At 48.9% G+C, this 26,884-nt stretch overlaps 1 protein-coding gene across 1 annotated transcript in view; it reads right to left on the minus strand.

Moving 5' to 3' along the window:
• Nucleotides 1–10,570, minus strand: part of ABCG4 (ATP binding cassette subfamily G member 4) — a 77,052-nt gene extending 66,482 nt beyond the window's left edge. The window contains exon 1 of the mRNA XM_078781309.1: nucleotides 10,429–10,570. Within this exon, the coding sequence (XP_078637435.1) occupies nucleotides 10,429–10,515 (87 nt within the window). The 5' untranslated portion in view covers nucleotides 10,516–10,570. The remainder of the gene's footprint in view (nucleotides 1–10,428) is intronic.
• Between the last annotated feature and the right edge of the window lie 16,314 nt (nucleotides 10,571–26,884).

Here is a 26,884-nt window from a genome sequence, read left to right on the forward strand (position 1 = left end):
TGTCTTTTGTTTGTTCTGTCCCAGGGTATTAATTAAGACTGTAGGTAAGCTAGCATTGCACTGTGTCTCTGAGTTCTTCTGTAAATTATTTTATTATCTTTCCTTCTCCTTGGTTTTTTTGGTCCTGTATATAGTAAATCAATTATATTTGTATTCCTTACCCTTTGTCTTTCTTCTTCTTCACATCCTTCGCTTTAGTCTTTTCCCCATTGAATATCTGTGGCGCGATTCGGCCAACGTTCAGGTATCGGGTTAGTCGGGGTAACTGTTAGGGCCGCGGTGCCATCCACTCGGCAAAACAACATCCTATCCGCGGTCCGTAACAATATATATATATATATCATGCACACAAACACACACACACACACACACACACACACACACACGCACGCACAGAGGAGGGTTCCGTTCCAACAACACACACTTCTCCTTTTAGCAATAGATGCAAAAATCTAATATAATTTATCTTGTGGTCTGGGAATAGGCTAACCCCCGCTCTAGCGGGGAAAATGGCCTTAAAACGATCATTCATTCATTCATTCATTCATTCATTGTGGTCTGGGAACCAAACAAACAATATCGTTGCGTGGAAGGGGGCAGGGGTGGGGGCGGAGACATAACTAGACTGTAGAAAGTGTAACATGGACTGTGTATTTCGAGTAGGTTAGATTGCCATGTAACAGAGAGTAAATCATTTTGTTACATGTGACGCTGAGGAGGCAGCGTATGTAATTTATATATGGGATAGTCAGGGTAATATTGTATGCATAAGTACCTCTTGTTTGCCTTCTCATCACAAAAAAGCACATGGATAAAGTGTCACAGGCTACAAAAAGGCCCATCACGATCTGTCTGGCCTGTGTGTGCCAGCCATTGCGGTGCGGTGCGCTATGGGGCCCGGAAGAGGCAATCGACCCATATTTGTATGGAGATGGCTCGGCTGAGGACTCTGGTCAAGAATGACGAAGAGGGACAGCGAAAAAGGACACATGAGAGCTTCCGGCATGGAGAAGACCGGGAAGAAGGAGCGTCAATATGCTCACGAGGGCTGGTTCTGGGCGCACGTCCCTAGTTAGTGGTAGTTGAGGACAAACAATGTTGATCTCTGCTTTCGGTCTGTTTTTCTCCATTCTTTGGAACGCCTCATTGTTGGCACCCTTGTAGCTGGCTTGCCTCGTTTTTGGGCTCGCTCTCACTGGCTCACTCCGTCGCTGGCTCCCATGACGGGCTGCATCATCGCCCTGCATTCCAGTCCACTCATTGCAAAAGGGGAGTCCTTGCCTGTATGTTTTGTTTGTACAAGTTTTGTTTTGTTTGTTTTGTTTGATCTTGTTTGTACAAGTGTGGTCTGTGGCACCTAGTGTGCATTAGGTTTTCTTTACTTCTTATTTATTATTAGGGTCGCACATGCCTTTCAGGCTGTGATACCCTATTGTTATTGCTCGGATTATTATTAATCTTCTGCCGGGATTTTGCGGGTTTATTCCCTTTAAAATCCATTTTCTCTGCAACCGTTGGTCTGATTGATACAAATTTTTCACCAAAGGAGCGGCTCCTCCTGTAGAATTTTTATTGCTCATTATGATGTCATCGTTTACGTGGTATGGGCGCCATCTTGGAAAAATCGAAAAACCTTTCACCTCTATTTCTCTGAAAGCGCACCATCGAAAAATTCAGACATGGCTCATTGTAAGCTACTCCCCATTGGGAATAACATATTTTAATGATGATGTTGTAGGTGCCTCCATTATGACGTCATCATTCGACAAGTAGAATGGTTGATCTGATCAGTATGAAATTTCTTGAGCACCATCTTCACAAAAATTGTATGGAAGAATTAAATTGATGACGTCATCGGTCACGTGGTTTGGCAGCCATTTTTTAAAAACATAAAACCCTTAAAAACCCACAAAAACCCTTCTTCGCTGAAACGGCTGAACAGATAGAAGCGAAACTTTACAGGTATGATTGCCTATCCATGCCAAACAAACGGGTTCCTGGCCATGATGTCATAGGTCACATATTTTGGCAGCTGTGATTTTTTAAAAGAATAAACCTTTAAAAATGAATTCCTCCAGAACGGCTAGACAGATCGAGTGGAAATTTCACACACGTGTTCCCCATGCCTTAGGGTTACCATGGTATTCCCAAATAATTAATAGTTCACATGGTCTGGCAGCCATATTGGATTGAAAAAAAATTATATCTCTTGAACCGCTTCATCGATTGATGTGAAACTTCACAATTATAATCTAACAGTCATGGGGAATATAAGTTTTAAACTTCATCCTGATTGGATGCATGGTCTGGCAGCCATGATGATTTCATTTTTTGAATCTGGGTTCTTTTTCAAAAAAGAAATTGAAACGGCTTAAGCTACTGAAGTATAACTTTACAATTATAATCGAGTCGTAAACGGGAATACACATTTTAAAATTTCAACGTGATTGGTCGCACTGGCAGCCAGAATGTTTTAACTATTTGAAGAAGAAGAAACCTTACAAATTTATCTTCTCCAGAACGGCTTACAAGATCGATGTAAAACTTCACACACATGATCAATGGGTGTTTCGGAATTTAGTTTGATAATTCGAACATCATCGGTCGTATGGTCTGGCAGCCATTTTTAAATTTCTTTTGAATCTGAGGTTTTTTTAAAATTCCTTTGAATTGAATTTTTAAAATCCAATTCTGAATCCAGTGTTTTAAAGAGGATGTCATGTGTCACGTGTCCGATCAAAGGAATAAAAGCGGAGTTATATCAAAGCGGGACGTCTTGTGATACCCGTCATCACTGCCAGCAGTTATAAAGTGGCAGTTCTAGTTGTATACAAGTCTGCATATTCCCTTCTTCCTCTCTTTGTCTTTTGATTCGTATGTTTTGTTCTGAACTGCTCATCCCATCCACCTTTCCCCCCATATTAATTATAAATAAACCCTTAAAAAGGTAAGAAACGTGTTCGATCAATCTGCTTCCCGTGCATGCCACAGCCACAAATTCGGTACAATTGGGCGAACTTGGGGAACTGTGAAGTTGTAGAATAACTGAACACAGTATCGGACCGTTTGGGAAATCCATGGAGGCATGCATAAGACCTTTGGTGCTGAGGCACATTGCGTTTGCGAGACAAAGACGTGACAATATATTTACAACAGTCCTCACTGCCCCCGCTCCTCTCCGCCTAACATGACTAATCGTAGAATCATCATTTCAAACTTACCCTGCACATCCACAAGCCCCAGATATGTCCTTCCAGCACCCAATCCAGATACACAAGCTTTGCTTATTTTCACGTCGCGAAGATTTCCTTTGCTGAAGTTTTTTTGTTTATGATGAAGGCTCCAGTTACGGACGATATCGTTCTCATCGAGGCCAGCCAGGCCTTAAATAAAAGAACTGCATTGATAGAAAAGTAAAGAAATGTAGCGGTTACCGGAAGCATGACACAATCACCTTGCACCGGCCGATGACGTAACCGGCGGGCGGTTACTTGCCCGGACTCGCCCGGACGTGTCCTGACTTGCCTTGCCCGGGCGGACTCTCGATTTGCATACCACGCCCCGTTGAGAGGCGTGGCTGACTTATTTGCATACCACGCCCCACCTGAGAGGCGTGGCTTTTGTGTGGTGAACTTTTGATATAAATTGCCGCCCGTGTTAACGGGCTATTCAGTGCTTTTGAGTTCTTTCGAGTTGAGCTAGAATAAATAGCTCAGTGAAACTTCGTTCCTGGTGTCGTCCATTTTGTCCGGCTTTATCATGCAAGCATAGCTCCACAATTGGTGACCCCTTTTGGAGAACACGGTGATGGAGTCATCTGTAGCTTTGAAGCTCCATGGCTTCTGGGAATCACACGCAGCCGTCTGGTTCACCCAGGCAGATTCTCTCTTCGCCCTGCGGAACATCATGGAGGACACGACGCGCTACCACCATGTGGTCTCCGCACTCAACGCCTCCACTGTTGCCCGGGTCCTGAGCTTCCTACAGACTCCGCCGAACGCCGACAAATACGGCGCGCTCAAAGGCATACTCCTCGGTGCGTTTGGACTCACGGAGACCGAACGCGCGCGACAACTGCTCGACCTCCCGGAGCTGGGTGAGGCCCGACCATCCGAGCGCATGGAACACATGCTGGCTCTACTCGGCGACCACAGCCCGGATTTCCTCTTCCGCAAGCTGTTCCTCCGGCAGCTACCCAGGCAGGTACGGTTAGCTTTGGCTAACTCGCCCATCACGGACCCTCGCGCCCTGGCCAAGGAGGCCGATACATTTTTCTCGGCCAGGCGACACGTCGGAGCAGCCGCCTAGAACCCTGGGCCGACCGAGGCAATGCCCGCGCCATGACCGGCGCCACCACCGGCTGAGTCAGCGCCACTGGCGGCAGCAGCCGCCACGACGCCCCGTCGACCGAACCCGACGTGACCGCCGGAGCCTCCACCAGAGTGGACCATGTGCTACTACCATGCCAGGATCGGGCAGAAGGCCAGAACGTGCCGCCCACCGTGCACTTTCGGCAGGTCGGGAAACGACCAGGCCGGCGCTCGCTGCCTGCCATGAGCGTCGGCCATTCAGGCAGCCTTCTGTTTATCATGGACACAGCATCCGGGCGGCGTTTTTTGTGTGACACCGGCGCTCAGCTGAGCGTGATACCCGCCTCGGTGCAGGACAAACAGGCCGCGCTTTGCGGCCCCGCCTTGGTCGCCGCAAATGGCTCCTCCATCCGCACCTTCGGTTCGCGCAGCATCGCACTCTGCTTCGAGGGCCAGCGCTTCAGGTGGGACTTCATCACGGCGAACGTGCCCATGGCCTTGCTGGGTGCAGATTTTCTGTGCGCGCATGGGATTTTGGTGGACGTCAAACGGCGTCGGCTCATCAACGCAGAGACCTTCAGCTCGCTCGCTTGCTCATTGAGCGGCTCCGCACCAACCAAGCTAGCCTGCGCGCTCCCGGCCGCGGACGATTTCACCCGCCTGCTCGCCGAGTTTCCCACCCTCATGCAGCCGACGTTTTCGGCCGTCGCCGTCAAACACGGCGTCGAACACCACATCCCGACCACAGGTCCACCGGTCTACGCCAGGGCTCGTCGCCTCGACCCGACCAAACTCGCCGTGGCGAAGGAGGAATTCGACGCGCTGGAGCGATTGGGCATTGTGCGGCGCTCGAATAGCGCGTGGGCCTTGCCCCTGCGCATCGTGCCCAAACCGGGTGGCAGATGGCGACCATGCGGCGATTACCGCCGCCTCAACGACGCCACCACCCCCGACCGGTACCCGATACCACACATACAGGACTTTTCCGCCCGTTTGGCGGGGCGGGTGATCTTTTCCAAGGTCGACCTCATTCGGGGCTACCACCAGGTACCCGTCCGGCCGGCCGACGTGCCGAAGACGGCGGTAATTACACCTTTTGGCCTCTTTGAGTTCCTTCGCATGCCGTTCGGCCTTAAGAACGCGGCCCAGGCCTTCCAGCGGCTGATGCACAGCGTGCTGCGCAACCTCATCTTCCTTTTCGTTTACTTGGACGACATTCTCGTCGCCAGCACTTCCCGGGTGGAGCACCTCATCCACCTGCGCACGCTTTTTGAGCGCCTCGGCCAGCATGGCCTCATCATCAACCCGGCGAAATGCCAGTTTGGCGTAACGGCCGTCGACTTCCTGGGGCACCGCATCACGAAGCGCGGGGCCGTCCCGCTGCCTACCAAGGTGGAGGCAGTCACAAGTTTCCCGCGCCCTCGCTCCATCAAGGCCCTACAGGAATTTTTGGGGATGGTAAATTTCTACCACCGGTTCGTGCCTCGCGCCACCCAACTCATGCGCCCCCTTTACGAAGCCCTCCAGGGCAGGCCGGCCAAGCACGACGTCGCCTGGACCAAAGAGATGGATGAAGCGTTCACGGGCGCTAAGCTGGCCCTCGCCAACATGACCATGCTGGCGCACCCGGCGCTCGACGCACCCATCGCCCTCACCACGGACGCTTCTGACTACGCGGTGGGCGCCGTGCATGAACAGTGGGTGAACGGGGCTTGGCAATCGCTGGCCTTCTTCAGCCGGCAGCTTCGCCCTAATGAGCGCAAGTATAGTGCTTTCGACCGCGAGCTCCTCGGCCTTTACCTGGCCATTCGCCACTTCCGCCATCTTTTAGAGGGCCGCCCGTTCACGGCGTTTGTGGAACACAAACCCCTGGTCTTCGCCATGGCCAAGGTTGCAGAGCCGTGGTCAGCCCGCCAGCAGCGCCACCTCTCCGCCGTGTCCGGATTTACGACGGACATCCGGCACGTCGCGGGCAAGGACAACGCTGTGGCCGATTGCCGGCGCGTACGCCGTCCACCTGGGTGTGGACTTCGCCCACATGGCGGCCGACCAGACCGCCGACCCCACGGTGCAAGCCCTCTGGACAGCGAACACAGGCCTGCGGTTGGCCGACGTCCCCTTTGAGGACACAGGCACAGTTCTCCTGTGCGATGTTTCCCTGGGCGAACCTCGCCCCATCGTGCCCACCGGATGGCAGCGGCACATTTTTGACGCCCTCCACGGCCTTTCCCACCTGGGCCGGAAAGCGTCGCAGAAGCTCATGGCAGCAAAGTTCGTCTGGCACGGGCTCCGTAAGGACGTCCGCGACTGGGCCAATGCCTGTGTCGCCTGCCAGCGCGCGAAGGTCCACCGGCACACCCAGGCCCCGTTGGCACCATTCGACGTGCCCGCGCGGAGCTTCAACCACGTCAATGTGGACGTGGTGGGACCCCTTCCTTCCTCGCGGGGCTTCAGCAACCTCATCACGATGGTGGACAGGACCACCAGGTGGCCGGAGGCCGTCCCGCTGGCATCAACAACATCCGCCGAAGTGGCGCAGGCCTTCATTGGCACCTGGATTGCCCGTTTCGGCGCCCCTCAGACATCTCCTCCGACAGAGGCCCGCAATTCACCTCCGAGCTTTGGGGCGCGGTCTCCCAGGCCTTGGGGGTCAGGCTACACTGCACCACGGCCTACCACCCCCAAGCCAACGGCTTGTGCGAGCGGTTCCACCACTCGATGAAGGCCGCTCTCAGGGCCAGCCTCCAGGACGACGGTTGGGCCGACAGGCTCCCGTGGGTCCGATTGGGCCTCCGAACGGCCCCTAACGAGGACCTCCAGGCTTCCACTGCCGAGTTGGTCTACGGCCAGCCACTGCGCGTGCCGGGCGAGTTCATCCCTGACGCCACCGGCCCCTGGTCCGCGGCTCGCCAATGCTCGGTCCTCCAGGAGGCCGCCAGGAGATTTACCCCCGTGCCCACGTCCCACCACGGCTGCCCCCAACCCCACGTCCCCCCAGCACTTCGCAGTGCGGAGTACGTTTTTATCCGTAATGACGCACACCGGGGACCGCTCCGGCCGCCGTACGATGGACCTTTCCGGGTCCTGAAGAGGGACGACAAGTCGTTCATCATTGACATCGGCGGCAAACCGGACCGCATCTCCGTGGACCGCCTCAAGCCGGCCCATTTGGACCTCGACCAACCTCCACAGTTGGCCCTTCCTCCGCGACGGGGCTGTCCCCCGTCAAGCAAGCCCCCCGCCTGACCATCCACCGCCAGCCACCTACCACCCCCACACGAATCGCCAGGGGTCGTTTCGACCGGGTCATCAAGACCCCCCTCAAACTGACTCTCCTGGTGCAAGTTAATTCTGGGGGGGCGCATGTAGCGGTTACCGGAAGCATGACACAATCACCTTGCACCGGCCGATGACGTAACCGGCGGGCGGTTACTTGCCCGGACTCACCCGGACGTGTCCGGACTTGCCTTGCCCGGGCGGACTCTCGATTTGCATACCACGCCCCGTTGAGAGGCGTGGCTGACTTATTTGCATACCACGCCCCACCTGAGAGGCGTGGCTTTTGTGTGGTGAACTTTTGATATAAATTGCCGCCCGTGTTAACGGGCTATTCAGTGCTTTTGAGTTCTTTCGAGTTGAGCTAGAATAAATAGCTCAGTGAAACTTCGTTCCTGGTGTCGTCCATTTTGTCCGGCTTTATCGTGCGAGCATAGCTCCACAGAAAGTGAGAATAGTCTAAGAGTTTTTGAGGAAGTATAAAATCTGCTTTTTGAAAAGGGGAAGGTCAGAAGTGTTTGGAAAGACATGGGAAGGGAAAGAGTTCCAGAGTTTGGCAGTGGAGTGGAAGAAACAAACATCATAACGGCCCACCCTCGAGTTGCCAATGGCCACACAATAATCATGAGATGTAGTGGCTTGTCGAGTATTCCGTGGTCTCGCTAATGGCGGAGGTATACAAGCAGCAAGTTCTTGGGAGCAGAAACCGAAGTAATATCTATAGAAAAGAGAAAGAGACCCAACTTTGCGACGTAATTCGAGCGATTCAAGTTTTGAGGTCAGATTAGGAGAGTTGATAAGTCGGATTACTTTGGATTCAATTCTGTCCAGTAAGTATGTGGAACTAGAACCTCCCAAGATGTGAGAGCAGTAGCTATCTTACTATAATTCACCAAATGTCTGTCCATCTGTCTGTCTGTTCGAAGGTACCGTAAAAACTGCTGAACCGATCTCAACGATATTTTGGGTGGATAATCCTGGGATCTCCAGGAGTAAAATAGGCTATTTAGTTTTCCCAATTTCAGCTTTAGTCTCCAGCATTCTCAGGTTTGGACTCACGCATAACATTCGCGTTTGCATAACGTTCATTGTTCTCATTGTGACGATGTTGTTTTCCCGGGTGCTGACGTTTCGGTGACCTCGGACAAAGACCTTTTATAAGGACATGGGTTGAATCCCTGCTTGAGAGAATTCTCACCCATTTCAACTGAAGGAAACACGTATCGGGAGTACATACGACATAGCGATTGTGAACACGATTAGTTTAATCTCCACATAAGAGAATTCCACATAGCTATTTGGGCGGTGAATACGCTAACAGATCGCTGTCTCCATCGATCTTGCAAAGGCCGTAACAGCTATCGGCTCAAAATCCTTTTAACTGTTGATTTGGAAGTTTTTACAGTGAAGGAAACATGTATCGGGAGTACATACGACATCGGGAGGACTAACTGCACGCGTCTTCAGTATCAAGCTTAAGTCTCTCATGGCAGATCTGAAGAGCGGAATGCTTGGAGAAGTGATGGACTACTTTGACATGAAGGAGGATCAGAAACGTGGACTCCCACACTGCACGGTGCCACATCCTGCTGATACTTGCTCCCGCATGACGTTATTTTCCCGGGTGCCGCACAAACGACTGCACCGATCGAGATTAAACGGATGTTTATATAAATCGTTTAAAAGAAGAAAAAAAAACTTCGATTTCTGATATTTAGCCTTTTCATTTGGGCCTCCCAATTGAAGCCCCACCCATAGGGCGGGTACCGTTGCTAGTTTGTGTAATGTGTGGATTCCAGGATAAATTTGATGTTAGGGTAATACCTAGTAGGTTTATTGTATCACATGCTGTAATTGTGGAGCTTTCAAAGGAGATTGGAGAGTTGAGAGGAGTTTTAGAGAGAGATAGGAAGAAATTTAGTTTTAGAAGCATTAAACTTAAGCTGGTTACATTTGGCCCACTGGGAAATCTTGTCCAAATCCAAATTTAAAGAAGTTGTGGAGAAGTCTTCGAGTCTTAGTACCAGGAAGTTTAACAGAGTAGTTTGAATCACAGGATTCACTGCTTACAATACCATTACCAATGCAGTCACAGCTTGGTAATCCCTTCACCAGTGGAATCATGACTTCCATTACCCTCACCAATTCAATGGCTGCTTACGTTACCCAAATAAGTTATTATAGTTGACAATACTCTCTCTCTAATGGAATAAGTACTTGTTAATAACTGGGCTTCTTGTCTGTTGGCATTAGTTGGTGGATGTTAAAGATTCCACGATGTCTTTCACGATCAAGATCAGGTGAGCTACCACAGGCACCCTAAATTACAAATTCCTGCCCAAACCGTAGCTGTTAAATAAGAATATGAACACACCCCCATCCCCACGGTGTGCACAACACATGACCCACCCGGCTCGCTCAAGTAGGGAGCACCTGTTCCTGGTGCAAATCAAATGAAAAACCAAATACTGCATTGGAGTCATCAGAAGGATCCCGAATAAGCAAAGAGAAAAGATGGAGTCATCAAGAGGAACCTGGATAGGATTCGGGTTTCAGCCGCGACTCCACTACCCTCAAACCCAACCAAGCGCAGCCAAGTGAACCTTCCAGAATTCAACTCTCCTAGACTGAAATTAAGATTAGTTATCTTCTCCATTGGAATAAGGCCTTCCAGCACACTCAACAATGAACTCCCTACTAACAGAGATTATAACACCAGTCGGCAAATAAAGACAAAATTACTCTTCTTCTCCATCCCTACCCATCATCTCAATTACTCACAACTTTGTTTCACCTAAGCCATCAATATCCCCCAAGCCCTCACCACTGCTCCTTCCATTACCTTTAATGGAGGTACAAGAAGGAGAGATGGATTCTCCGCTCCCCCATTCGTGACCAGGGGCTCTGGAATGTCCAGCCCAGTTGCCATTGGCAACCGTAGGATGGGAATGGGGTCGTGGTGTGAGCCACAGCTGACGTTGTCGTGTGAGCTGAGGATACATGTTGAAATGTCAGGTGGTAAGAATAAAGAGCAGGATGAAAAATAAGAAAATAATATAACTACGATCGATTAATCAAGGATAAAGAGATGAAAACATGGGGATTATTTTAAGAGCACATGTCAAACATGGGATTAAAAAAGCTTACATCGACAACCAGTCTTGGACAGCAGCTTGCGGTACCCTCTTCAATAGAGTCCAAATTCCTGAGAGCATCTTGAGATCCACAATTTCCATCGATAGACGTTTCTCTATTTGTTTATGATTTCATTGATGCAGAATTCTATTAATTTAATTAATACCATATTATTAATTTCCCAAACATGACAAATCTTAATGATAGCTGTGGTAAACAACCAGATGTGTTAAATGAGCTGATTTTTACGGGCAGTTCAGAGATCGGTCACAAAAAAATAGAAAATAGGTCACAAAAAATAGAACATGTAAATAAATAAATAAATCATTCGCCAAATGCACAATGCAGGCCCGAACAGCTAATCGGATGCATTCAAGTGTGCTCGCTAAATATATCGTCTGGTCATTCATCATGTTACCGTAAAATCAATTCGGCAAGCCATGCACCAACATGCATAATATGACGGAGCGAACATGGACAGGAGAGAAAGACACAAACCAGCCCTGTGGAAAGGGAGTGAGAGCGCAGGAGTGCAGGATGCAACAAGGCCAGAACACGTTCACGCTCCCTCCGTCTCTGTCTCTGTCTCCCTCGTTGCTGTCTGCGTCTCTGTCTGTCCGTCTGTCTCTGGATCTCTCTCCCTCTCTCTATACCTGTTCCCTGATCCCGGTTCTCTCTCTCTCTCTCACTGCCTTCTCCCCCTCTCTCTGTATCCGTTTCTCCCTCTCTCCCACCGCTCCCTACTCCCTTCATCGCATCTCATTTCCTTTCTGATCGCACAGGGGGTCCCACAAAATGATGGATTTGTTTTTTGCAGGTTCTTAAGCCGTGATAGTTAATGCCAAACAAAGAGGCCATTAAAAGTCATCAATGGTCAAAAAAATTTTAATAAATAAATAAAATAATGTGGTCAAACAGTGTTATCACTTAAATTGGCCTGGTATCTTGGCCTGGTTCAAAATAACCGTTTACTGCGTTTGTGGAGTAAGGGCTTCGCGACCGCGCACACAATGTTTCGTGCGGAATGGCGCACCTCATCATCCTGCGGGAGATGTCCTTGATATTCTCGGTCAAACTCTGGAAGATCACGCCATTTCTCTCGAATTTCGAGACAGACACCAATCCGTAATGACATGGCCTGCATGCACATCTACAGACTTAAATCCATGTGGCTGTTTTCTATGTGGACATTTGAAGGTCAAAGTTGTGGAATTGTACAAATCAAATGTACAGTGAATTATTTAATCCGTCAGATGGAGAATGTGCAAAGGCAAATTGGTGGTTGCAATGAACATGTAGTTTGAGACAAATAAATCTCGAGGAATATTGTTAGAAATTGAGGATTTCTGTATTTTGCTCGGATTTCTGCTCTTATTGATTGGAATCGCTGATGATGTAATTCAGGCACAGAGGAAGATATTGAAGACACACACGTTGATGATTCGCCCTGTCCGTGAACCACAGGGATGATCTAACCCTAACCCAAACCACTAACCCTAACCCTAACCCTAACCCTAACCCTAACAACTAACCCAAACCCTAACAACTAACCCTAACCCTAACCCTAACAACTAACCCTAACCCTAACCCTAACAACTAACCCTAACCCAAACCCTAACAACTAACCCTAAACCTAACCCTAACCCTAACCCTAACAACCCACCTTTAAGACATCGAGCCAGTCCATGCTGTGTATAGCGTCCAGAATAAAGGTTCCGAACGAGTAATTATCAATGCTAATGACACAGACATCATTGTCATGGCTGCGGACTATGCTGCTGCACTCTTGATATATCTTAAGCTCTGGGTTAGGACTTCACCAGAGGCCTACTGTATCTATCAAGTCATGAAATTGCAGCTACATTTCCCTTCACAAATAACAGCTTGAGTGGAAGGGATACAACCAGATATCTATATTTCACTGGGAATGGTCTTGGATAACCACCCGATTGATACATACAAATGTATCATATCTTGGATAACATACAAACAATGATGATGACTTCTCGGGAGATGATCTCCATCAACTAGTTCCTGAATAACATTGTGAACCCGATTGAAGCTGCCACCACCAACAGAGAATGCATTCATTCAGCGTCTGCGAACAGCAGTTCTGGCCACAATATGAGACACGTCTGCTCATATCTCCAAGCCGAACATATCACCCTTTCAGAACTACGGCTTGGCTCTGCAGGATGACAAGATAGGCCGAGTGCCATCAATTCAACCAGCGTGGCTGCAGCAGATGACGAAGACAATATCATGTCACTGCACTAGACTAAAGGACGCAAGAAGAACTGTTGCTGTGTCAGTAATAAATGTCCTTGCTATGTCGGGTGTCGGTGCTGAGGATCGAGGGAAAAGTGCAGCAGTGTTAGTACAGTGAGATACTATCAACCAGTGATAACTGCTCATCACACTTAGATTTTGATTGGAAGGGAATGGGTTGAATGAATAATATAACAACTAGACAGTATTCATAGAATACTTACCCTGCGCAGTCAACTTGGTGCGAACCAACTTTTCTGTTTATGAAAGTTTTTTTTCTTTCATCCAATATGGCTGCCAGATAAACTGTTGATGCTGATACTGATGTTGATGTTGATGCTGTGAATATAAACAGGTTGAGATGGTTTGGTCATGTGTTGAGGAAGGATGAAAGTGACTGGTTGAGAAGAGTGATGGAAATGAATGTAGAAGGAAGTAGAGGACGGGGAAGACCGAGAAAGACTTGGCTAAAGATGGTGGAAGAAGAAATGCGGGCAAGGGGGTTAACAAGGAGAGATGCAGAAAATAGGGCAAGATGGAGAAGATTGTCATGGGGACCGCAAGGCTAACCCCCGCTCTTGCAGGGAAAATGGCCTAAAATGCATGTTGTTGTTGTTGTATCCAATATGGCTGCCAGATCACGTGAGAGATGATATCTTAAATTTATACTCTCTAATATAATTGTTGTATAGATCATGCTCAAGAAATTTCAAACCGGTCGGACTAAGCGTTGTCCCTGTCAAATTATGACGTCATAACTAAAGCACCAATGAAGTCATCGTTAACAACACCTATTCCCCATGCGGAGTTCCTTACAATGAGCCACATTTCAATTTTTTCCCAAGGAGCGGTTTTGGAGATATAGAGGTGCAACGTTTTTGTTTTTTCCAAGATGGCGCCTGTACCACGTGACCTATGACGTCATAATAATCATTAAAATATTCTGCAGGATTATCCGCTCATATTCTGAAAATTTCTCGTCCATCGGACTAACAGTTGCAGGGAATTTTTTTTTTCATACTAATCAGATCAAGCGTTGTACTTGTCGAATTATGACGTCATAACGAAGGCGCTGATGACATCATCATCAACATATCTTATTCCCTATGGGGTACTTTGCAATGAGCCATGTTTCAATTTTTCCCATTGAGCGGTTTGGGAGATATAGAGGTGTAACGTTTTTCCAAGATGGCGTCCGTACCACGTGACCTATGACGTTATAATTATGAATAAAAAATTATACAGGCGGAGGCGCTCCTACGGTAAAATTTCGTGTCAATCGGACCAACGGTTTGAGATCCGAGAAAAATGAATTGCAGAGAATGAATGCATTTTCCGAGAAAATGAATTTTTAAAATGCAGACACGTATGCCACGCGTACGCACACGAATGCGTAACCCTGCTTTTCGCTTCACGAGTGCAGCGTTATAATCTATATGTAATGGAGCAGGTGGTTGGATGTATGCATGTATGCTCTATACCCATCGGTTGGACAGCTCGCCTGACACCACCCAGGTTTTTGTCTGATGGTTCGAATTGAATCTTTCTGTTCTTTCAGCTTCCAAATTGCTTGTTTTTCTTTCAAAGACACTTCTCTGGTTTTCCTATTGGTTGATACCTACTGATTCCAAAGGCGACTGCCAAAGTAAAAGCAAAGTCTAAAACCAAGACTAGACATTCACAGGTCTTGTGTGTGAACAATCAATGCAGCAAGGAGTTGAATATAAAAAGTGCTATTGTTCTCAAATGGTAAAACATATACACAAAGAAATACCAGGATATAAAATCCGACATTCTGTACTGTTGCCTCATATTCATCTTTTGATCTCAAAACCAAATTTATTGAGTGGATAGAAATAATAACAAATTTGACTTCACTGTTCCAAAACTTACACAGGGAACTGCAAGTGCATGTGCCTCCTTACTCATTGTCCCTTGAACACTTCATCTGTTCCCATTATTTATTTATTGGCATCTCAGCTTCCCCCCTCCCAAATCCCTTTAATAAAACATTTCAATTGTAAAGGAAAGTTTTCCCGTTTTCCTGCCTTCCCGCATGAACACCACCAGTTTTTCCTACGTTGGGTGAACCTTGGGCCATCCTCGTAACTTTTTCAACACAGTTTAACCACCATTTCTGGATGATCTACAGATGGTCTTAGACCATCCGACTCAGAGCTGTCGGTGTTGACGGACCCCTCAAACGTGACATCCGTTGTCAGGTCGTGGAATGCTAACTCATTTCATTTCTCCAAATAAATTAATACAAATTAAATTTGAGAGCAAAGTGGTAGGGGAAGTAAAACACCTTCTAACCTCCTTAACATTTAATGGATTTTGATAATGATTGGTTTTCTGTAAACCAGAAAAATGAGACGAACTTATGATGGAAGACAGGTACAACGAAAGCTCCTCAGAAATATTTTCCAGACAATGAAACTGCAACATTTAAACATTGTGAACAACTTGCAATGATGTAAAAGCTTATCATTGAAATAAGCTGGATTTACTAGTCGGTAAAGTCGATGATTCGGCGTAATATATATATATATATATATATATATATATATATATATATATATATATATATATACATATATATATTGTTACGGACACGACTTATTAAGATGTTATGCTGGGCCGAGCGGAATGGCCGCCGTGTTCGCACAAGTTACCCGATTATACTCGAACGTTGGCCGAATCGCGCTACGCTAGATCAATGAAGGAAAGGACACAACGGCTGGGTTAAATGACACGACACCAGGGGTACAGTTCTCAAGACCTCCGGAGGAGGATATAATATGGGATATGCAGAACGTTTTAGATTACACGGGACAAGAGGTACAGCACAGAAAGGTGGGCACTTATACACGGTCTTATCTTATTCCCGACAGACCACAGACAAACGGGACAAGACTGACTCACACAGGGTTTGATGGCAAGGAAGGGCAGAATCGATGGCTCAAGGTGCACCTTGGCTCAGGGACAGGATCCACACGGTCCGGTCCAGATATGCGGGGAGGTATCGTCGCGCTGGAGGTGGCGTCTGTTTCTCCTTCGTAGCTGAGGCGCATCTGACGTCACCTCCGGTAAGTCGCTGCGTTTATCCAGCGGGGAGTGACACGCCCTCGACTCGTTAGCTCCGCCCCAGATGGAATCGGTCCGCCGCTTCTTATTGGGTGCGGGGGGGTTACCGGGCTCTGCCCTTGACGAGGAGCTGACAGTCAGCCCCTGTGTGGTAACCCCGTCGGAGCACATGGGCAATGGCGGCTAACCAAGCCGGAGTGAGGACGCACACTCCCCGCGCCGCCGCCGCGCCGCCCCCGCTGTTGTTGTAGTTGTAGTTTCATGAGGAAGATGGGAGGATGCGGAGATGAGATTGTGGGGAGGTATTGGGAGGTCCTAAACTTACTACTGGTGCCATACAATCACATTCTGGTGCAACGAAGAGTCAGAATTAATGGAAACGAGTCCTTAACTGACATAGACTAAGAATAACTAGCAAGATGTCCTATAGTTGTCTACGTGAGATGCGGTGAACCTGGGTACGACATTTAATGGGGGAAAAAGGGGAAGGTCGGTTCTACAGAGTGTTGTTTACAGACAATGGGACTAGGGAATGGGGGATTGGGGATAGTTGGGGAGTATTGGGGAAATAGGGGAATATTTACAAGCGGATATGGATGGAGGCCAAACCCCATATCCGCAACATTGCACCCTTCTCTACCTCGGGGCGTCCCGACCCGATAAATCTTTACCTACTTTAGTGTGGCACTCAGATGTAGTTCCCTCTACTATTAACTCAACCCTGAGTGCGACAGTTTTACAGATGTTCACAAATGAGTAAATATGTCCCCCTGCGACGTTGCACCCTTCTCCTCACAGAAACACACCCACAGGATAACCGAATCGCGGAAAGAATCCTCAAACTAAACATACAGCCGGTAGGGAGCATTATTTACACCAGACTACACTGATATTTACACTACGATCCAGGACCTGTTTTTGGAGGAACACATGCAGATGTTATGCATAGAGAGAGCGCGCATGCCAGCATCGATACACCAACCCACGAGTGCTCTGTGGCCCTACGGCCTTTAATAATGTGCAGAGCACCCCATCCAAGCACCAAAAGCACCACCCCATAACACAGTCAGCACCATCCGGTGCACCAATAAAATGTTCATAAATCACCGGTGGTGTCGCAGCCGGCCGATGTTCTGCCGCTGGTCTTGCCTTCATGTGGTGCACTTGGCCTTCTGGCTTCTTTCAAAAATAAAGAAAGGCGCCAACCGCGTCCATTTCTTTATTGTGGCCGTCAGGGGGCCAACTATTAGTGGTTCACCTGTATGGCATAGGTGCCACGTTGACCCATAGGTCCATCAACGGGTGGTGCTTGGCCGCAAAAGACTGCGGTCCATGGTGGGCGGCCACAAAAATTGCGGTCCATATGGTGTATCGATCCAGGCAGCAAGCAGCGAAAGTGCAGGCCCACAACTGCGGAGCCAGCACCTCTCTCTCCTCTCTCTCTGCCCCAAAGCCAGATCCTCGGAGGTGGGAGACAAAAGAAGAGGACAAGTGAGTAAGGTGGTAAGGGCGCAAAAGTGCATGCAATATAAGGTAATGCACACTGGGGGCACATGGGAACCAGGTGAGACAGGTACGTTCCTACCGTATGCCCCCCCCCCCCCACCAGGTAACCTACATTGCCCCTCCCTTACCCCTTACTGTATCCACAAAACACAACACTACCCATAAACATCTACTTTACAAATCAACAAACGTCCCTACTGTCTTCCCCGTTCCTCCCATAAACCAAATTCGTCTTCTCTCCCTCCTAACCAATCAAATTTGCTATTTCCAACTCTCATCACAATTTGCCGTCTCCAACTCAACATCAAAATTTGCCATCACCAATTCATCATCAGTCCCTCCTAAGGAGGGAGAGATGGAATCACCCCAATGTCTCATCCACGTCGTGATGCGTCTCACAAATCCAAACAGCAATTCTCCTTTCCTGCACACAGAACAAAGAAACACAGGTGTGGAGTCATCATCACCACAGGTAAGTGGCTGCGTATGGTGCGACAGGTTCATCAATCCTAACTATTTTCTAAATGACATTAACACACGTTACACTACCCGGGGTCGTACCCTGCCAATCCATTGGCCAACTTACACTATGGGTTCTAAAAACCAATTCCCATTGACCAAACTGTGGTGCTTCTCAATTTGGGGTCTCACTCCCCCGATTCATCTCCCGGTGCCCTTGCACAATTTCTGGGCTGGGTCATGTAGCTCTCCCAGCAGGTCTACCCACCTGCACACCACCACCACTGTAGTTGCCACCCGAGCTTACCTGCTCCTTAACCTAACCTATCTACTGGGGAAGGCCCCTCCTGGCTCTGTCACCCCTCGGTGCCCTCTGGCACTGGGCTACCCGGGTCCGTCCTCCGGATCCTCGGGCCCCATCCACAACAACTCTCCCCTGCTCCCAGAGCCCACCTGCGGCCTCACCTGGCCGACATCCTCACAGTGGTGGAGTGCCCAAACCAACTACACACACTAACAGGCTACACGCCCAGCCATTTCCACAACACTAATGCACCCATCCACAACACCATTCTGCAACCGCACCACAAATGCCAATATCCAACCACAATTTACCTATACCCTCTACCTAACACTTACACTACCCGCCCCGGGTATCCGTGATGGGGGTCCACTCTTCCCCCATCCACACCTTCGCACCATGCACACCACTCCGTACCACTTACTCCAACTCTCTCCACACCACTCATTCTCTGCTCCATATATTCCACACACTTGTACTTGCACACCTGTGCTCTCACACTTTGTGCCGCCTGCACCCTTCTCTCCCCAAGCGCATTCGCGCTGATCCACAACACTCACTACTCATACACTGCTCCACACACCTGTCCAGTTCTTACACAGCATCATCTCATCTAACTACTCCCCTCTGAAACTTGCGCTTCCCAGTCGTCCCTTTAAACTATTGCGCTCCCTCGTCATTATAATCCACACTAATCTACCTGCGTCCCCACTACAGGTATCAGTCACTAACTAAACTTAACGTTACCTAATGTCATCTTCGCTAGATCCCTACAATATAACCTAACCCACCTGGGCTAGTTTTCACTGCCATACACCCCATAAACTATAGCGCATTTGCCCCCACATGGGAAGGGTGGCAGGGATGCCACCCTTACCCACCGGGCCCATCGCTCACTACCAATTTTGCACATCAAATTTCAACAAATCAAAAATTTGCCACTCACTACCCATCATCTGCCAATCTTTACTGCCAATCCTTTGCCAATCATCAAATTTTGTTTTTTTCTAATTTTGGGTCCAAAACACTAACCTCATCACTCAGTCTACTCACTAATGCCTCTCGGTGCGCCAATTCACTTCTACTGCTCGGCTTCGTACAGCCAAGCCATGAATGCGGGTTGTTTGGTGCCAGTGGCTGGATACGTCCCGCATTCGGTGCAGGGAAGGAGGTTTACCCGGGCCGAGATCCCACGCACCATCTCGGCGTGGAGCCATCCAATGTCCCAATCTCGACCTGCCGGAATGCCTCAACAAAAAGTGGTCGCCATGACGACCCTTCCTATCGGGCTGCCCGCTCCGCCTAGTGGAGCCCGGACGCGGCCATTCCAAGCGAGGCACAGCGTGGCTCGCGTACGGCGGTTCTTTCGAAACCGCCGTGGTTCGGATCCCCGCTGGTCCTCGCGGCACGCGAAGCTGCCCGACGCGCACCGAGGGCCTGATTCGGCTAAAAGTCGACCTAACCTCTAACCCGGTTACCGTCGATGCCTCACCTGGATGCTTACAAGCATACGCTACCCCTTTCGTGCTCATACATCCAGCCGTTTCCATGCTCCTCGTCGTACCTTCTCTAACACACCTCGGTACACTCATTCCGCTCACCGACTTGGTCACACACCTGACCACCGAACACCTTGGCACACATTCGTCGCTCGCACACCTCACCAACACACCTCTTCGCGCCCCCTCCTCGGTCACCTCCTCTGTGACAATCACAGGTGTGCTCTCACTCGCACACCCAACCACGTGCCTCACTACCAATTCCAGCGTGCATTCCCACTCACGCTCTACCATTCCAGGTGTGCATCCTCGCTCACCTGTCACAACCAACTCACGCTCCGTGTCACTCGTACTACTCTCACCTCCACTCTTGACAGCGCACTCACCCTTACTCTCGACAGCGCACTCTTTCCTCATGCACCCGTCCGTTACACACCTCTCTCGCGCACACTCTCCCGTCACACCCTCTGTAACACTCACCACAGGCGTGCATTCTTCCTTACTTTTGACAGCGCACTCTTTCCCCATGCACCTGTCCGTCACACACCTTTCTCGCGCACACTCTTGCGCACACTCTCCCATCACACCCTCTGTAACACTTACCACACCGCGCTTCCATGTGCTCCCTCGCACACGCGCTACGACCGACTCACTCTCGCCAACACCCTCACTCCTTGGCACGCACTTTTTCCTCACACACCCCAGAGTCGGACTTTCTCGCACACCTCCTTTTTCGCACACCAGACCTGTCGCACACTTCACCAGCGGCCTCTCACGAACACCCGGGTCCATCTCGACCCCCAAGCTCCTTAAATCAACTGGCGCATCATACGCACGACCATATTGGTCACCACTTACACCGGGTCCTCTTCCTCTTCGCTTCTCCTCCATCAACTGCGAATCCCTCATCGCTGCTTCTGCTGTCTCAACAATGGATGGAGGTCCTGAATGCCAAACAGGAAATCAGAGCTGTCTCCCTTGACATATCAAGGGCCTTTGATACGGTCTGGCACCCAGCTCTGCTCACCAAACTCTCCTCCTATGGTATCCATGGAAATCTCCATGCATGGCTTGCGGACTTCCTCTCTGGTCGTAGTCAACGTGTGGCCCTGAATGGATTTCTCTCATCTCCCCTTCCTGTTCAGGCTGGAGTTCCCCAAGGAAGTGTGCTGGGCCCTGTGCTTTTTCTGGTCTTTATCAATGATCTCTCTGACTCTCTGGAAAATCCTCTCTATCTCTTTGCTGATGACTCCACTCTCTGCCGCTCCATACCTCTTCCCTCAGATAGGCAGTCTGCAGCCTCCTCACTCTCTGAAGACCTGGACAAAATCACAGACTGGTCAAACAAGTGGAACATGTCTTTCAATCCTGCCAAATCTCACTCTCTTACTATGTCTCTCCGAAAAGATCGACTGGACAACCCTCCCATCTACTTTCTCAACAATCCTCTCCAAGAAGTTCTGTCACTCAAGCTTTTGGGTCTCACTATCTGCCATGATCTTTCTTGGGAAAACCACATTTCCAAGCTGGCCTCCAAAGCCAGTCGCCGACTGGGCATCCTCCGTCGTGCGAAGTCCTTCCTCGGCACACCTGAGCTCCTCACCACATACAAGGCTTTCATCCGCAGCTCAATGGAATACTGTTCTCCCCTATGGGCTGGTGCTCCTGCCTCACACCTGGCTCGGCTTCACGCTGTTGAATCCAAAGCTTTCAAAATCATTGGAATCTCCCGCGATGAAGCTATCTCTGAGGGCCTTTCACTCACTCACCGCAGGCAGGTAGGTGGTCTTTCTGTCTTCTACCGACTCCTCTCCGGCCTTGCTCCCCCAGCTCTCTCCGTGCTCTGTCCCCCAAATATTCCTACAGGTCGCACAAGATCTGCCAGCAACCCTCTGATGGTAAACTGCCGAAATCTCGGCTCTCTGCTCACCTTCACTCTTTCATTCCTCTTTTCTCCCGCCTGTGGAACAAACTCCCACACTCCCTTCAATCCCTCTCCTCCCTCCAGGTCTTTAAAACAGCTGTTCACCACCATCTCTTATCTTCCCCCATCCATAACCTTGATCTTTTCTACCCCCACTAATTCACCCCAGATCCACCTTGTTTGAAATTCCAACTTATTTCCTGGATATCCTGGCAGTGTCCATATGTTTATACCTCTCCCAAACCACCCCCCCCCCCCCCCTTCACATGCCTCCCCCCCAAAGCCCTCTCCCTCCCACAGATCTCTCGATGTCTCCATGTCTCTCGGTCCCTGCTCTCAAATGTTGTGTTTGTGTCCTTCCCCCTCTCTCCCCATCTTGTCTACCGCTCCCGATGTTATTTGTTTTATGTGTCTGTTTGTCTTTCTGTGTGATTAATTTTCGCTCTTTCACGAGCCTCGATCTTGTATACAAAAAAAAAAAAAAAAAAAAAAAAAAAAAAATCCTCTTTTATCTCTTTCTTATCTCCTCTCCGTCGCTTCTTAATTTCGCTCACCCCTTCTTCCACTTCTTCTAATTTCTGCTTCACCTCTTTTATTTCCCGGTACGTCTCCTCAAGCTCGTCCTCCAAGGCTACCTTGACCGTTTCCATGTGCGTCCTCACCTGCCGGTCCTTCGTCTCCATTACCTCTGTCACCTCATCCAACCTCGTTGTCAGTCCCTCACGTACCATCTGACATTGCCTCTTTGTCGCTATCAAGTCGTTTTTTATGTCGTTTTGTGTCGCTTTTAACCCTCCTAATACCGCAGTGTTCCTTTGAACCTGCTCCGTTGGTCCTTTTTGTCCCTCCGTCAGCTGTTCCACCTCCTGCGTCAGGTCCTCTATGCCCCCTTGTAACTTTACAGTCCCTTTTCTCACCTCCTTCTCCATGTGCTCCTTACAGTGCCTCACCTCCTCGCGCACTCCTCCGACCTCCTCACTCACACCTCTTCTGATCTCTTCTCCCATCACTTGCATCTCCTGCCCAGATGCCACCCTCATCTGCTCCATTTCCTCCCTGTGAGCATCCAGTTTGGTTTCTACCCCCATTCTGACCCCCTCTATCTGCTGCCCCATTTGTTTAACTTCCCTTTCCGCTTGGTCCCTCATGTCCCTCAATTTGCCTTCCATACTGTTTTCTAACCCCTCTAATCCATTTTTCACTCCCTCTATCTGATTCTCCTGGGCAGCCATTCTATTTCCACCCCCATTAACCCATGTTTCACCCCTTCTATCCCATTGTCTAACCCCTCTAATTTCTTGTCTAATCCCTCACCGGTACCCCTCGCTTCGTCCCTCATTACCCCCATTTGGCCCTCCAATCGCTCACCCTGAGCATCCATCCGGTTCCCCATTACCCCCATTTGGTTTCCCATTACCCCCATTTGGTTTCCCATTACCCCCATTTTGTTTCCCATTACCCCCAATTGCTCACTCCGAGCCCTCGCTTCATCCCTCATTACCCCCATTTGGCCCTCCAATCGCTCACCCAATCGCTTACTATCAGCCCTCATTTGCTCACTATTCTGGGCCATAAGGGCCTTCATTTGTATGAAAAAAGGTCCAAATCTACCAGTGGCGCTACCACGGTCGCGGGCGCGGTCGCCGTGGCCATGTGCGAGGCGCCATTTTGCGCGCCCGCAACCTCGTGCGCGACGACGCCATTTTGCGACCCTGCTACCCTCACTGCTTCGCTCTCCTCATGTCCCTCAATTTGGTCCTGGATCGACCCTGCCTCACTCTCCTCTACCGGAACCCAGCCGTCTTGGTCTGCCATAGCGCGACTTTCAAAATTCGGGTTTTTATTTTTTTTTGTAAAACACAATTAAATTTCGCTGTTATAATTTCGAGCGCGTGAAACGCGCTCCGGGACCGATCCCACTTCCCGACACCAATTGTTACGGACACGACTTATTAAGATGTTATGCTGGGCCGAGCGGAATGGCCGCCGTGTTCGCACAAGTTACCCGATTATACTCGAACGTTGGCCGAATCGCGCTACGCTAGATCAATGAAGGAAAGGACACAACGGCTGGGTTAAATGACACGACACCAGGGGTACAGTTCTCAAGACCTCCGGAGGAGGATATAATATGGGATATGCAGAACGTTTTAGATTACACGGGACAAGAGGTACAGCACAGAAAGGTGGGCACTTATACACGGTCTTATCTTATTCCCGACAGACAACAGACAAACGGGACAAGACTGACTCACACAGGGTTTGATGGCAAGGAAGGGCAGAATCGATGGCTCAAGGTGCACCTTGGCTCAGGGACAGGATCCACACGGTCCGGTCCAGATATACGGGGAGGTATCGTCGCGCTGGAGGTGGCGTCTGTTTCTCCTTCGTAGCTGAGACGCATCTGACGTCACCTCCGGTAAGTCGCTGCGTATATCCAGCGGGGAGTGACACGCCCTCGGCTCGTTAGCTCCGCCCCAGATGGAATCGGTCCGCCGCTTCTTATTGGGTGCGGGGGGGTTACCGGGCTCCGCCCTTGACGAGGAGCTGACAGTCAGCCCCTGTGTGGTAACCCCGTCGGAGCACATGGGCAATGGCGGCTAACCAAGCCGGAGTGAGGACGCACACTCCCCGCGCCGCCGCCGCGCTGCCCCCACTGTTGTTGTAGTTGTAGTTTCATGAGGAAGATGGGAGGATGCGGAGATGAGATTGTGGGGAGGTATTGGGAGGTCCTAAACTTACTACTGGTGCCATACAATCACATTCTGGTGCAACGAAGAGTCAGAATTAATGGAAACGAGTCCTTAACTGACATAGACTAAGAATAACTAGCAAGATGTCCTATAGTTGTCTACGTGAGATGCGGTGAACCTGGGTACGACATTTAATGGGGGAAAAAGGGGAAGGTCGGTTCTACAGAGTGTTGTTTACAGACAATGGGACTAGGGAATGGGGGATTGGGGATAGTTGGGGAGTATTGGGGAAATAGGGGAATATTTACAAGCGGATATGGATGGAGGCCAAATCCCATATCCGCAACAATATATATATATATATATATATATATATACACACACACACACACACACACACACACACACACAAGTATTGGAACAGTGTGTGTGTGTCCAATGTTATATGGCATGACATCAGCATCATGTCATGGGATCAGTCTTCTTCTTTGGTTGATTTTAATATACCTGGCTAGACACCTCCTGACTTATGATCAGCAGAGCAGAGAGAATGTGGTCGCATGGCAGGCGACACTTGTTGCTAGCAGATCGTGCAGCAAGCGCTGTGATGGGACTGTGGGACTCGATTTATGCCCTGCTGCCTCCTCAAGTTAGGGGGTTTGATTTATATATATATATATGCAGTCACGTGAAAAAGTAAGTACACTCCATGTAAAGTTTTGACTTTTTCAACATATTTCAACATACAGCTATTTGATCTTCATTTCAACAATATTGAAAGATAAAGGTGATATAATATAACAAATATCATGAAACATTTACATTTTGAAGTCCATTGTATAATTTAAATAGACATAAATGCAAATTTTGCATGTGGAAAAAGTAAGTACACCCCTACATTTATCACGACTTCAAATACCTAAAATTAGAATCAGGTGCACCAGCTCAGGTGCAAATGATTAGAACATCGTTGGAGAGGATCTTGGAGGAACCTGTCTTATTTAAACCTCAGACATTTCGTTTGGTTTGCTCTTTGTTGTTGAAGTGTGCGGCGTCACCATGCCTAGATCAAAAGAGCTCTCTGAGGCCTTCAGAAAGAAGGTTATCGATGCCTACGAGTCTGGGAAGGGATTTAAAAAGATCTCCAAACAATTTGAAATCAATCATTTGACTGGCCATCTACAAGTACATCATCTACAAGTCATCTACAAGATGGAAGATCATCTACAAGTGGAGAAGATTCCAAACAACTGCCAACTTGTTCAGGCCAGGCCGCCCCAGCAAGTTCAGCCCAAGAGCAGACCGCAAGATGCTGAAAGAAGTCTCTAAGAACCCCAGAATGTGATCACGGGACCTACAGGTAGCTCTTGCCACTGTTGATGTCAAAGTGCACGAGTCTACCATTAGAAAGAGGCTGCACAAATTTGATCTACATGGGAGGTGTGCCAGGAGGAAACCTTTGCTGTCCAGAAAGAACATCAGGGCAAGACTAAAGTTTGCTAATGAACACCAAGGCAAAGACCAGCACTTCTGGAACAATGTGCTCTGGACAGATGAGTCAAAGGTAGAGCTATTTGGCCACAGAACCAGCAGACATGTTTGGCGAAAACCAAAGACAGCATTTGACCGCAAGAACCTGTTACCAACTGTAAAGCATGGTGGTGGAAATATTATGGTTTGGGTCAGCTTTGCTGCATCAGGGCCTGGGCAGCTCACCCTCATATAATCCACTATGAATTCTTCATTATACCAGAGGGTGCTTGAGGATAATGTGAGGCCATCTGTCGGAAAGTTGAAGCTCAACCGAAGGTGGACCTTGCAACATGACAATGACCCTAAACATACCAGTAAATCCACCAAGGAATGGCTGAAAAGAAAGAAATGGAGGGTTCTGGAATGGCCAAGTCAAAGCCCGGATCTAAATCACATCGAGATGTTGTGGGGGGATTTGAAACGAGCTGTGCATGCAAGAAACCCCTCAAACATCGCACAGCTGAAATAATTCTGCATGGAGGAGTGGGAAAAATTTCTCCCAGTCGATGTCAGAGACTGGCAGACAGTTATAAGAAATGCCTACTTGAGGTTGTTTCTGCCCAAGGGGGCAATACCACCTATTAGAGCCAAGGGCGTACTTACTTTTTCCACATGCGAAATTTGCATTTATGTTTATTTAAATTATACAATGGACGACAAAATGTAAATGTTTCATGATATTTGTTATATTATATCACCTTTATCTATCAATATTGTTGAAATGAAGATCAAATAGCTGTATGTTGAAATATGTTGAAAAAGTCAAAACTTTACATGGAGTGTACTTACTTTTTCACATGACTGTACATCTTAACACGGATATACACCTTAACACGGATATACACCTTAACACAGATATACACCTTAACACGGATATACACCTTAACATGACA

The sequence above is a fragment of the Myxine glutinosa genome, chromosome 7 (assembly GCF_964187855.1).
Source record: "Myxine glutinosa chromosome 7, kmMyxGlut1.1, whole genome shotgun sequence".
NCBI classification, from domain to species: domain Eukaryota; kingdom Metazoa; phylum Chordata; class Myxini; order Myxiniformes; family Myxinidae; genus Myxine; species Myxine glutinosa.